This window comes from Moschus berezovskii, chromosome 3 (genome assembly GCF_049115385.1).
Source record: "Moschus berezovskii isolate FMDL1 chromosome 3, NW_MosBer_1.0, whole genome shotgun sequence".
NCBI lineage: Eukaryota > Metazoa > Chordata > Mammalia > Artiodactyla > Moschidae > Moschus > Moschus berezovskii.
In genome coordinates, this window is record NC_142462.1 from 74,514,414 (window position 1) to 74,527,654 (window position 13,241).

Genomic DNA, 13,241 nt, shown 5'->3' on the forward strand with positions numbered 1-13,241 from the left:
TTTCATTAAGTACAGGGGAAATCTCTGTGACCCAGCACTTTTCCCCATGGCATCAAATGTGGGCTGACACCACACAGGAGAGAGGGGTGGCTAAATCAGGGCTTGGTTCCCCTTCTTGCACCAACTACAGTCATCCACGTACTTGGACTGAGTTTCCCGGGAGCCTAGAAACTATAGGAACTTGAGGTTTCTGGCTGAAGCCTATGTCTGTTCTCGCAACCACAGAATGACAGCTTTCACCTAGGCATAGTACAGTTGCCAGGTCACAGGGTTATGAGCGTGGAAACCTGGGTTCTACTTGCTGTGGGTGCCATGTGTCCTGGGGTTGTCCTTTCTCTGTGGGGGCCTCAGTTCTTTCTGCTGTTTTTTGAGATGCTACTACTGGGAAGTCTTTAGGGGCCTCTGAGAGCCCCTCCCAAAATGATAGTACACACTACAGAGACTGAGAGCCTGTGCCTATGCCTGTGGCTAAGGACAGCACTTACTCCCAGGCGTGGGACTAGCTAAGACCGCTTGCCTGAAACCCCCTCCCTGTGGTTTCAAAAGAAGGAAGGGAAAGAGAGGGGAGGGATGAAGAGGGACAAAACCTCTAGAAAAATCTTTGACTTTTCACCTGTGTGCTCAGCAAATACTTGGTAAGTAGGAAGAGAAGAGGGTCAGCTGTGTCCCCAGGAGTTTTATTTTCTCTTCCTGAATCCTGGCTGAAAAGCCAGTGGAGGACAGCAGGAGCCTCATTCCATCCTGCAGGAACTGCTGGCCACGGGGAAGGGCGAGGCCCTCTGGCAGTGAAGATGGAGAGGAGGCCAGGACATCCCTGCAGAGGAGGCTGCTAAGGCCAGGAACTGGCTCCCTGCGTCCTGTGACTCTCAGGACATCCCCGCAGAGGAGGCTGCAAAGGCCAGGAACTGGCTCCCGGAATCCTGTGACTCCAGGAGGCCACTAGCATGACCCTAGGTGGTGCTGAGAAATTAGCCACACTCCCCTGTCCTTCCCTCACTGCTGCCCAGCCTGAGCACCGCTCCAGTGACCAGTGCAGGAGCAGAGTCGAGCTAATGAGGATGATTATTCTGTTCCCAGCTCAACTCTGGACTTAGTAGGTGCAGACACGGTGAAGCAGCTCTGGGCCAAAAGAAAAGCTGGATCCTGGAATGTTTCAATGACAAGATGTGGTATCCTTACCTTTACTCTCGGAGAGGGAGAGGGAGCTGCCAGCACTAGGTCCCCATTTCCCTGACTCTCCGCTCATGTTTGTTTTCACATCACATGCAAATTTCCATTTCAGCAATAACTGAGAGATTATAACTGAGATGAATGAAGTCAGAGAGAGGAAGATCATCTCCTCCCACCAACTCAAATCAAGACGTCTTCAAGTCACACCATACCAATTCACACCAGTTCAAATCAAGAAACACATCACCAAAACACTTTGCAGTTGACACCTACCTTCGCCACTGAGAGGTCGATGGGCTTGGATACTACTTGCAACTTGAGCATTGATGAGACTGGAGACAGGATGATTTCTTCCCTTACCAATTCATCTTCCACATCCTCTGAAAGAAAATCGCGGCCATGTGAGCTCTTCGTTATGATGCAGAGAGAACAGATTAGGAGGCCATTTAACACCCAGGACACTGATGAGTGCTGAGAGGGTTGGGGTGAGAGGAGGGGTCCTCTACCATCCCCCCTTCTGTGGACCCTCTGGGGCTCCCAAGCCCCCATCAGAAGGGAGAAGGCAGAGCAAGAGCCCTTGCTCCTTGACACCCCATGCTGGTCCAAGGATACTGGCAGCTGGGATATGGCTCCCAGTCCACTAGAAGGCTCTGCTTGTGGACATGCAGAAACAAAGGCCTAGGCCCAAGTTGTTGACTCAGTCCCGGAAAAGCCTGGCCCAGATTCTATTCCTCCAAAAGGCGGATATGACCCACAGATCTGTCCCCCCGAGGATAAACATGAAAAGGGCAAAAGTAGGAAAGAAAGTGCTGCCCTTCCTGAGAGAATAATGACAGTTACAATAGACTGTCACTATTGTGGTTTTCACTACCTATGTTTATCACCTAAGCCCCACTCTCTCCTCGAGAGAGTAATTATTATCACACCCATTTACAGATGAGGAAACTGAGGTTGAGACAAGTTAAGTCACTGACCTAAAGTCACCCAGGTGGAAAGTTACAGAGATAGAATATAAACCCAGGCCAGCTCCCAACAGCTCTGCCATCCTGCCAGTCAGACCTCCATGGATCTCCAGCCAAAAGGGACACTAAGTCACATTCCAAATATAGTCTTCTCACAGCTGGAGTGATGGAGGCCCAGAGAAGGTCCCGGAGTGAGTGCTGGCAGCACCAGCCTGTGCCTTCCCTGGCAGGCGAGGCTCCCTCTTGCCATTACACCTGCTGTGGGACCACTTACCAGAACCCTCAGATGTGGGACCCACATGAAAACAGCCCAAGGCAATGATGCTGGCAGAGCTCAGCAGGCTGGTCTCCAGAGAGCCTCTGGAGACTTCCTCCCACCCTTTTCCCAAGACTAAATGATTACTTAAAAAGCACACCACACTGTATAGACCTCAACATTATCTGCCATAAGTCTGTGCCCATGGGACCATAGAAATGTCACAGTCCCTGCCACGCATCTTCTGAAATACTGTTCAAAGGTCAACATCCCCAGGACACGTGCCTTAAATCTTACTCTACAGCCTCCTTTTCCTCCCTGGAGGAGGACCAGGCGCAGCAAGAGGCCAACTCCTAGAGGCTCAGTCCACTGAAAATGAGACAGATTCTACCTTTAGGCTGAAACAAAAGTTTCCAATAAGTCTGGAATTTAAATGAGAAACTTTCTTAGTGAGGGTCTCAGAGAAAAGCCACCCTGTGACCACGGTCTTACAAAAACACCTGAAATGAAGACCAGATGTTCACACAGTTACATACACAGGCCTTGAAAGCATGTCACTGGATAGAGAAAGTAAGGGAAAAAATGCAATTTATAACACAATTTACATCCAGTATAAACACACGCATGCAAAACAACTCTAAACATTTTTGCAAGAACACACACAAGCGAAAAGAAATCACTAAATACACGAGGGTGGAGTGGTTGATAGTGAGGAGGGTCATGGGAGTGCGGGGTGGGGCTCAAGCGAAATCAGGAAGGAAAGGTAAGAGGGCGGACAATGGGCAGCTTCACAAAGATCAAAACTGAGAATATTGACTAAGGTATGGAGATGTGTGCTTAATTCAGCCCTAGGCATCTGAGGCCCAGAAACAGAGCGGAAGAGGAATTGAGCGATTCCACCAGGCCTCACAATGCCTCAGCCCGGACTGCTCCTGGGAGGCCCACAGAGGGCAGGATTTAAGCCTATTTAGAGGCTGCTGTTTAATCTGGGATGTCCCGAAGGGAACCAGGGCTGAAACGTGCTCTGCTCAAGCCCGTGAACTAAGTCTAAGGATGGAGGCTGGGGGGCCCACGGGAAGCTGACTGGGTGGAGCCCCCAGGAGGAGGCAGCCTCTCTCGGCCTCTGCCAGGAGGCGGTTGGCGCCTGCACAGGGAACTGGTTCAGGACAGGGAGGCAGGCGCAGATGTGGCGGGATCGCCGTGCAGGGGAAAACAAAGCACTCTGGCATGACATGTTGGCCAAGCAGACAAACCCAGCTGCAAATGCTGATGGTTTTCAGTTGCTATTTTTAAGGCCCGGTGTAAATGTCTGGTTGAAAAAAACCAAGGGATTTTATTTCCCATACCATTTAACTTACCCTTTGGAGAAAGAAAACATATACATAACCTTGGAAGTACTTAATAGAGGCCTGTCTATCTCTTTTTCCAGGTTCCCACTCAGTATCTCCCATTGACTATAAGACATCTTCTGCTGGAAGTGCCCCAATGCCCCAGACCCAGAATCTCAGCATTGAACCCCTCCAGCCTTCTATTTTGATTACAGAATCCATCTCCTCAGCCCTCCACCAGGGACCCAGACCAAAACCTCAACCCTCTCCCAAACAGCACGCTGCTCTAGCCTCCAGGTTATCCTGCCCCCAGAACGCCTCGTAACACTGCCCTCCCACACTTTCCCTCTCCACTTTTATAGCAATGTGTCATTATTTTTCTATTTGCTCATCAAGCACTTTACTGAACACCCATGATGTGCCACTGGGTATGTGGGACAGAAGAGGTCCACAGATGATGAAAACACCATCCCTGCCTTCAAGGAGCTCACTAACTAAAGAGGGAGACAGAGCCCTAAACAAATAACATGATGTCAGTGCTAAAATGGAGATTAGGGCAAAGGTTCTAAGAGCAGAGAAGAAGAGGCAAGCAATCCTGCCTACAGGGTCAGAAAAGCTTCACATAAATGGTAATTATTTGAGCAAGGTCTTGAAATACCCAGAGGATTTCCCCAGATAGGACAGGGGCCCAGTCACCTCTTTTCTAGACTATTCCAAGAGCCCCCCCACCAGTCCACCAAAATCCAGGCTCTTACTAAAACTCATCCTCCACCCACAACCAGAGATGGCCTCAAACATCATTTGTTTCACATCTCTGCTTCGTAAGACCTTGTCCATCCTTCAAAGCCTAGTCTAAATGATACCCCACTGTGGAACCCACCACAGACTTGGCTAAATTGCCTCTTGAAGCAGTGAAGAGCTGCTGGTCATTTACTTTGGTGTGGTTTTCAGAAAACACCTCTTCTTCCATCATCCTACCCAACCCCGCCCTCCAGGAAAGCAAGACCACTTTTCATCGTCTCTGGCCACGTTCAACAGTGCCGTTTGTGCCTGGGCATGTAAGAGCTAACCAAAGTGGGCAGAAGTGAACCCAAGAAAGATGACCTGGGGTGAGGAAGGGAATGCTGTCCCTCTCCACAAACTGCACTCCTTGTTTCTGACTCCCCCACCCCAAACTTCCCCTCCACTCTCTCTGGGTAACGGGGTTCCAAAAGAGGACTCTGGCCCTCTGATCTTTTATCTCGGTGTCCTGCTCTAAATCGTGAGCGGAGCCACTGGCAAAGAGAGGCTGGCCTCCCTCTGTAAAACCACACACACTTCAAAGAGCTGGGTTCTGAGAGAATTGCTAAAAGCCTTCCTCCCAGCAGAAGCTCTCTGGGTTCTGAGGGCCGGGAACCGTTTCACTTTATATCCAGACAGGAGTGGCTTTCATTAGAAAACCTTAGAACGCTTTACAGAAAGGTTTCACATGCCAGTGTTTTCTGGCTCCATGCTTCATTCTGCCCAGTGAAATCTGCCCCTTCCTGGGTGGGCCAACGATCCCACCAGCCATTCCTGCGAGGAACGGTTACCTCTGAAGAAAACTAAGTAGAATAAACAAACCCCTGCTTCCATCACTCAGAGGCCAGTCCCTGCCTTTCAACTTCATCAAAGCAAACCGTCAGACAGCCTGTCTCACACCAGTCACTTCTAAAGAGCAAGCTGCTTTCTTCCTTCGTGTAAAAGGGAGTGCTTAAAAGGAGAGGAAAAGGATGTGAGTAGCTCCCAGCTCTTGAATGCCAAAATGGTCCAAAAGGTATCAATACATTGCCAGCTTCCAGGAGAAGAGCAAAGGTCAATGGCACTCAAGCCTCGTCCTTTCATGTCTGGTCCTTGGTTGTCATCCTTTATTCTATTCCTGGCTTTTGCCAAGGCCTGCAAACATATTAGTCTTTGGGGAATAGAGAATTCCAGAAAGAGGGGGAAAGGTGGCTTCAAAGAGAAAGAGTGGATGGACAAGTTCCTGTCCAGATCATACAGAGGAGGTACACAGATGCATACACAGGTGGAAGGGCATGAGCTGACACACCTCACGATTTGTATTTTACACCTCAGTGAGGTGGTGTGTGCTAGTTGCAAAGCCGTGTACTTTGTGACCCAATGGACTGTGGCTCCCCGGGCTCCTCTGCCCACGGGGTTTCCCAGCAAGAACAGTGGAGTGGGTTGTCATGTCCTCCCCCATGGGATCTTCCCGACCCAGGGATCAAACCCAGGCCTCCTGCATTGTAGGCGGATTCTTTAGCATCTGAGCCACCAGGGAAGCCTCAAGGATATGTGGGTAAAAACTGTTAAAGGATGGGCTTCTTCAGACAGAGACATACTAATATTTTGACTGAGCACTGTCTTCTAGAGACTTCTGTAGGTTCTGAGAAACCCTAAAAGATCCCCCAAATGCAGACAATGTTACTCTGCACCCTCTCTCCCAGTGTAGATCTAGAAGTGTAGATTTCTAGATTTCTCCAGGTGAGATGGGCAGTGGAAGATGAATTTGAACATCAACCAAAAAATAGAGAAACCTGCTCGACTCTCTGGGCCAGTCCCTCCTTCCCAAGGTCAGGTGGGAGAAAAGGAGTCCCGCCCCAGCCAGCAGAAAGCCCCACAACCCACTACCTCCCAGACAGACCAAATGAAGACCGCTGGACCCTGTTGGGCAAGCACAGAGGCCCCAGTGGTACCTACCAAGCTGCAGCACATCCAGATCACCTTCGACCTTGTTGGACACTGACAACTGATTTTTCCTAGAGGGAAAAAAAAAAAGGGAAATGTCAAGGTACCATAGGAGAATACCAGAGAAATTCAAACAACAGAGAAGAACGGGAGGAGCACTGGCTGGGCCTCCAGGAGGGGGGTTCCCTCCAGACCTGGCCCTGCCGCTCTGTGTGTGCCACGGGCCAGCACTCTCCCTCGCTGAGCCACAGGTTCCATGTCAGATGGGATCAAATCACTTCTGGGGCGCTTTTCAGTTGTGTACACACACAAACACACTCCAGCCGATACCAGATGAGAGACCCTGTGGTTTGACACTTGCCAAGAACTGAATGCAAGCTATTTTGCTGATGCCACTGTAATCCTGCTGGGAAACACTTGCACGTGCACGCACACACGTGCACACACACGAATCAAGTTCCTGCAATCACTGCACAGATTTTCTTATCTCGTTTTTTTTGTTGGTTTCCTTTCTCCCAGCTTTCTTGTAAAGCTATCAGCAGCCGTTTCTCAGAAATCTCTAGAATGCACCAGACAGAATACCTTCTGTGATTCTGACTAGTAGACTTAGGGATGTGCACAAAGAGCCTTCTTTAAACAGCCCACCTGTATTTCAGCTCTCTTTAGATTTTCTTTTCCTTCAGCATGCGTCATCTGAACTAAAGTAAAATCATTTTTTAATGTATTAAAAAATAACAACATTACATCACCCTCTTGAAAACTCCATTTACTATGTTAAAAATGACAGCTCTTTTGAACGTAGCATTGAAATGTATTTTCCTCCAACATCCTTGCAGGATAAGATATGATTGAAGTAACAATCGTAATCTTGCCACAGTAGGGTCTATTGAATTGGCTTCCTCCTGAAGATGTATGAAGGGGCGTGACTGGACGACCACGGCGGACGCACAGTGCCGAATCCCCCAGCACTTACCGCTTCGGACCCCAGGGTTCCTATCTCTGGCGCTGGAATACAGAGCGCCTCCCCACTTCCTCCCAGGCAGCCCTAAGCCTCCCACGTCCTCTTCCACTCCGCAAAGTCCACTTTCCTCAATTCGAAACCACAAAATTCCTACGCTACCAGAGATCTGCAAGCCTTCTTGTGGGGAATGGTGAAAGAACAAGTTAACTTGGAAAAAAGAGCTAAGGCACGGAGGGGCAGAAGGACGTGGCAGGGCAGGGCGGGGTGCGGTAAAAAAGAAGCTGTGCCACCCCTCACAGTGCCCAGCAATGGAGAACTCTGCTTTCATCAGATGCCTCCGCCGACCCCACCTCTCCCCCACCACCCGCGTTGCAAGGGAAGGCAAGGACCGAAGTCCCATTTCTTCTATCTCCTCTGTCACTATTTTATCCGGAGACTAAGGCAAACAGCCCTCTCCTTGCTGCGCCTCAGTGTCTCGATCTGAAAAGCAAGCACTTGGGCGCAGGTGCTAGATGGCCTCTAAGAGCCACCTTGAACCATTTTGAGCTGGAAATATCAGGAGTAAAGATGCCTCTGGAACATTCCACTGCCAACATCTCTCTGGTACCCATCTCTGCTCTCTGCCTCTTCGTCTGTCACCCAGATCATTCTCACAGCCCTCTAACTGGTTTCCTGACCCTAGGGTGATGCCCTACCTGGTACTGGTCCTACATCTTCATGAGTGTCAAAGCCATCTTTCTATAAGAAAGTCTGACCACACCACGGCCTGGCTGAAATTCTTCAACAGTTCACCATCATCATTATCATCAACAATGATCATTTTATTTATAAAAATGATGGCAATTATAACAGCAGATGTTTTCTGATTTCTTTGACTGTTGCAGCATCAAAGGTCATCTGCTTCTCAGAAGAGCCTTATGAAGTGGTCAGTGCACTGAGTCTCAGAGAGGTCCAGTAGTCTCCCCAGAGTTACACAGCAAGTGGTGGCAGTACAGAAATATAAACCCAGGCAATGACACTGTCAACTAAAACTAAAAAAGCACAACGTGAGGGTTGCAAGTTAAGTCTTATTGGGGGCAATATGAGGTCTACAGCCTGGGAGATAGCTCCTCGGGTGGCTCTGAAAGACTGTTCCAAAGAGGTAGAAGGAACAGACAGTACACATGTGATTTTGGAAAAGGGGGAGTATATGCCGTCAAGCACATACTTTTCTGTAGAAAGTTTCTGCAGGTCTCATGAAGCTTCTGCGAGTCACAAGAAACAACCATCACCATGAAGAATTTTAGTCCTTTTCTAGATACGAGGAGATGCAAGAATTGGGCTCATAAACTCCGCCCTGAGAATATCTAACTATCTAAAGACCTGTCCTGCCGGTTTCTCAGAGCACAGAGTGCCTCACTCTTCATCCTGAACTCCTTTCAGTTCAGTTCAGTTCAGTCGCTTAGTCGTGTCCGACCCTTTAGGGAGGTGTTATAAGTCAGCAGCTGCAGCAGCACAAAATTTAAACCTTGTAGAATTAGATGCCAAGCACCCATGCTAAGTTCCAATTCCTGGTTGACAACGCCAAAGATAATGGCAGCAAACACGACATATACTGCTTCCTCATAAAGCAAAACCCGAGCCCACTGGTGTGCCCACTGGGCTGCCTGTGGCCTGGCCACCTGCCACCCAGCACCACCGCCCTCTGCACCCGCACACTCCACCTGCACGTCCTCACACTAACCTCGCAGCCCACACCGCTACACCTTGTCACAAGCTGTCCATTCCTATTAGGATATCCTTGGGCAAACTCACACTCATCCTTCCCAGCTCACTTGGAATGCTACTCCAAAGCGCGCCTTTATTCGTTTCTTCACTCAGTCACCTAGCGAGCGTGTGGCAGTCCTCCAGTAGGTCTGTCTCCCTGCCCCAGCGAGACCCAGCAATACTGCAAATTGCAATATGACATGGCATGGTAGGCTGAATAATGGCCCCCAAAGATATGCACATCCTAATCCCTGGAAACAGAAAATGGTAACTGATATAGCAAAAAGAATTTGCCAAAGAGATTAAGTTAAAGATCTTGAAAAGGAAGAAAGCATCCTGGATTACCCAGATGGGGCCAACCTAATCACAAATGTCCTTATAAGAGGGAGGCAGAAGGAGATCAGACACAGCAGAGGACAGGTAGGATGATAATGGAAACAGAGGTTGAAATGATGCACGTTCAAGATAGAGGAAGGGGCCACAAGCCAAGAAATGAGGGTGGCCTTGAGGAACTGAAAAAGGCAAGGAAACAGATTCTAGCTGTTAAACAGCTAGCCCTGCCAACACCTTGGCTTTAACACAGTGAAACTGATTTCACACTTCAGTCTTCCAGAACAGCAAGACAATAAATTCAAGTTGCTTTAAGTCACTAAATTACTAGGTGGTTTGCTGGAGCAGCCATGGGAAACTAATACGTACAGAGAGAGAAACATCAAGGAGGAACAATGGACTACAGGATTCTCTTGATGGCCTCTGTGTCCTGTGTACCCAGCACCTAGTCGCTGCTCCAAAAATGGGCACCAAATACCAGAATGACCCTCACACAAGCTCGGCAGCTCACACAGGTCACCCAACTTAGAGGTGCCAGAGCCAGGGCTCAAACCCAGGCTGCTGGCTCCAAAGGCTGTTTTGCTCCTTCCTGTATTTGATGCTTCCTTTCCCTGCCCAGAAACCTCCATGGCTGCCTGTGGACAAGAAGACAAAACCTTCACCTCCCAAGTGGTCCCCTTGGCTCCCAAGGGCAAAGCCGCAGGAGCATGCAGACTGGCAGGAGCCACGGGGAGAGGGCAGGGATGATGCTCCCGCTGTGCAAGGTACAGCTGGGCCTCTTCCCAGTCATGAGACTTCCACCCTGAGGCCATCCATCAGCCACGAGAGTCAGGCTCAGATGCTGTGTGCCGCTTCCCATAAATCTCTTCACCAGAGGAGACTTCAGTCATGCTCACACTTAGGGAATGTGCTATTGTTCCTTTCATGTGTCCCTTTGTGGCATAAGCATTACACAGTTGAAAAGGTCACTTTAAAAGCATGTTCTTGCCTTTGAGTGAAAACTGTTATGAGCAACAATGACAAAAAGATAAATCAAGGATTCAAAACACTTTTTCAAAATGCGATTGTACAGATAACCTAGAGACATGTGTCAAAGTGTGCATCTAATAAATCTAGGGGAACCACGCTGGAAACACCCACTTGCCTGCTAGGACCAAGACCTCCGTTTTCCAGCCAAGATCCTCTGTGGGCTCCACACCCTCCACCCCCAGGGGGTCAAAGGCTAGGGCACTGCAGGTATTCAGGGCTACATAGAGCCAGGATTCAATCCCTGGATAACTGGGTCTTGGGTGGGTAGAGAGAGCCAGTCAGAGACCAGAGTTTTTGCCCTTGATCCCCCAACTCTGAGTGGCCCTAGGCAAGACACTTACCTCGGCAGGCATCAGTTGCCTCAGCTATACCGTGGAGAAAGCCTGAGCATGCCTGTGGAACATGACCAGGTGGGCAGGCTCTGAGAATACTGACATTCCCAGCTTGTGTTATTCTTTAAGATGTTCAACTGCTTTTGCACCGAAACACTCAGAATAGTTCACCAGCTCTTAGCATAAAAACAGACAAGGAGCTGTTCTTTCCCGTGTTTGGTTCTGGATACTTGACTAAACTAGTTATGATTATAAAAGAAAGCTGTCCCATGAGAAGAAAGACATTGATCACTTACTATATAGTCTATTTGATGAAAACACTGAATCCAGTGTGAATTGATCCCACTCATGTTGCTTCCCTGGTAGCTCAGATGGTAAAGAATCTGCCTGCAATGCAGGAGACCTTTGTTCAATCCCTGGGTCAGGAAGATCCCCTGGTGAAAGCAATGGCAACCCACTCCAGTATTCTTGCCTAGAGAATTCCATGGATAGAACATGGGGTCACAAAGAGCTGGACAAGCAACTAATACAACAACATGTTGCACAAGAATCCAGAATATAAGAAATTTACATAAAAATTCCCAGCACACCTCACTGAAGCAATGTAAAATTATCTGGAGAGACACTTCTACAAAGCAAGTCACACAAGCTTCCCCAGGAGAGAGATTTTTTAAGTCCCAGCTAAAAATATGCTTCAAACAAACAAACAAAACTGTTAAATATATGAGATGATCCACCATAAGTGAAAGTCAACTGATACAACAAGTAGGACTCTCAAGAACTTGAGATAACAGAACAGCAATCTAAAAGAGGCTGTAATTAGAGAGAACAGGGGAACATTTTAAAAAGGAATGGAAATAGTACGAAAAGAAACAGACACTGTGAGAAAAGGATGGACTGCTCTGACAAGCAAATATAGTCATGAAAAATGAGGAAACTTGGGGCATACAATGGTGGTGATGGATAATACCATATAAATACATATTTTGTTTTAGATCCATGAGTCTGCTAATAGACAAGGAAGGAGGGGCAGGGGCAGGTAACAGAAAGCTCCTCTCTATGAATACATGCCACCTAGTAAATGGAAAAGGAATGATAAAATGACAAAAATTAGGAAATCGCCATTTTTTACATTTCCAATATGGGAAAAGATCATCAATGGATATTCAAACCACAGGTTAAGACGTTTTTGAGGCACAGAATATTCACATGGTCTAAAAGTTACAGAGTCCTTATTAATTCCAAAGGGGAAGGTTGCCTTTATGATAACAGAGAGATTGGCAGAAACCCTAGAGGACTGACACAACGTAGCATCGCATCACCAAAAATAAATTTACATCATGTGGTCCTGATGTAAAGCAATGGGAAGTACACAGCATCACATAAGTATTGTCCTTAACCAAAAACTGGTTAACATAAACCCAATAATGAAACAGATCTATCCAGAATGTGGTCATTCTATGAGATAAGAGCCTACATTCACCATGAAAAACTAAAAAGAGAGTGAAATTATTTGAGACTGAAAGAGATTAGAGAGACATGGCAACCAAATACAAGTGAACCTTAAATGGATCCTGGGTTAAACAACTAAAGCCCAAAGAACACTTTGGAGCCATTTGGGAGAAATTTGATCATGGGCTTTACATTAGTGGATGTAACTGAGTCAATGTGAAATTTCTCGGTTTTGATACTGGTGCTATGGTTATATTCTTGTCCTTATGAGACGCAAACTGAAATATTTAAGGGTGAAATGCCATAATATCCAAATTTTAGTTTCAAATCAACCATCAAAAACATTTGTGGATGAGAGAAGAAGAGGAGAGAGAAAACAAATACAAAAAATCTTTGAATTACAGAAGGTAGGTTTCATGTACTATTCTTTCAACTTTTCCATGGGTTAGAACATTTTTAAAGTTGGGGGGAAACAGTTGGAAAACTTAAAAAAGGAGATTAGATACAGTGAAGAGATAATAAATTACTAAGAACAATGAGATAACATTTATTCAGAATGCAGCTCAGAGATCAAATATATGAAAGAACAAATAAGAGACATGGAGGGAAAAAATTTTAAGCCTAATATACATCTAAAAGGACATCCAAGGACTTCCCTGGTGGTACAGTGGTTAAGACTCTCTACTTCCACTGCAGGGGGCACAAGTTCAATCCCTGGTTGGGGACCTAAGATCCCACTTGCTGCGTGGTGCAGCCAAAATATAAATTAGTTTAAAAAGAATAAAAGGAGGTCCAGAAAGAAAGGATAAAGAGAATATGAGAAAGGAAATTATTAAAAAGATAATTGCTAGGAATCTACCAGACATGAATCCTCAGAGAAATGTAATAAATTTCAAACAGTACACGTGAAAGTAAATGCACACCTAGACACGTCATCCTGAAGCTACCAGAATACTAAAGACAATGAGA

At 47.2% G+C, this 13,241-nt stretch overlaps 1 protein-coding gene across 1 annotated transcript in view; it reads right to left on the reverse strand.

Annotated features, from left to right (window-relative positions):
• MINDY4 (MINDY lysine 48 deubiquitinase 4) overlaps nt 1-13,241 on the reverse strand; it is a 119,962-nt gene that overhangs the window by 56,479 nt on the left and 50,242 nt on the right. The window contains exons 6-7 of the mRNA XM_055420925.2: nt 6,435-6,493; nt 1,444-1,550 (exon numbers count right to left, since the gene is read on the reverse strand). Coding sequence (XP_055276900.2) covers nt 1,444-1,550; nt 6,435-6,493 — 166 coding nt within the window. The remainder of the gene's footprint in view (nt 1-1,443; nt 1,551-6,434; nt 6,494-13,241) is intronic.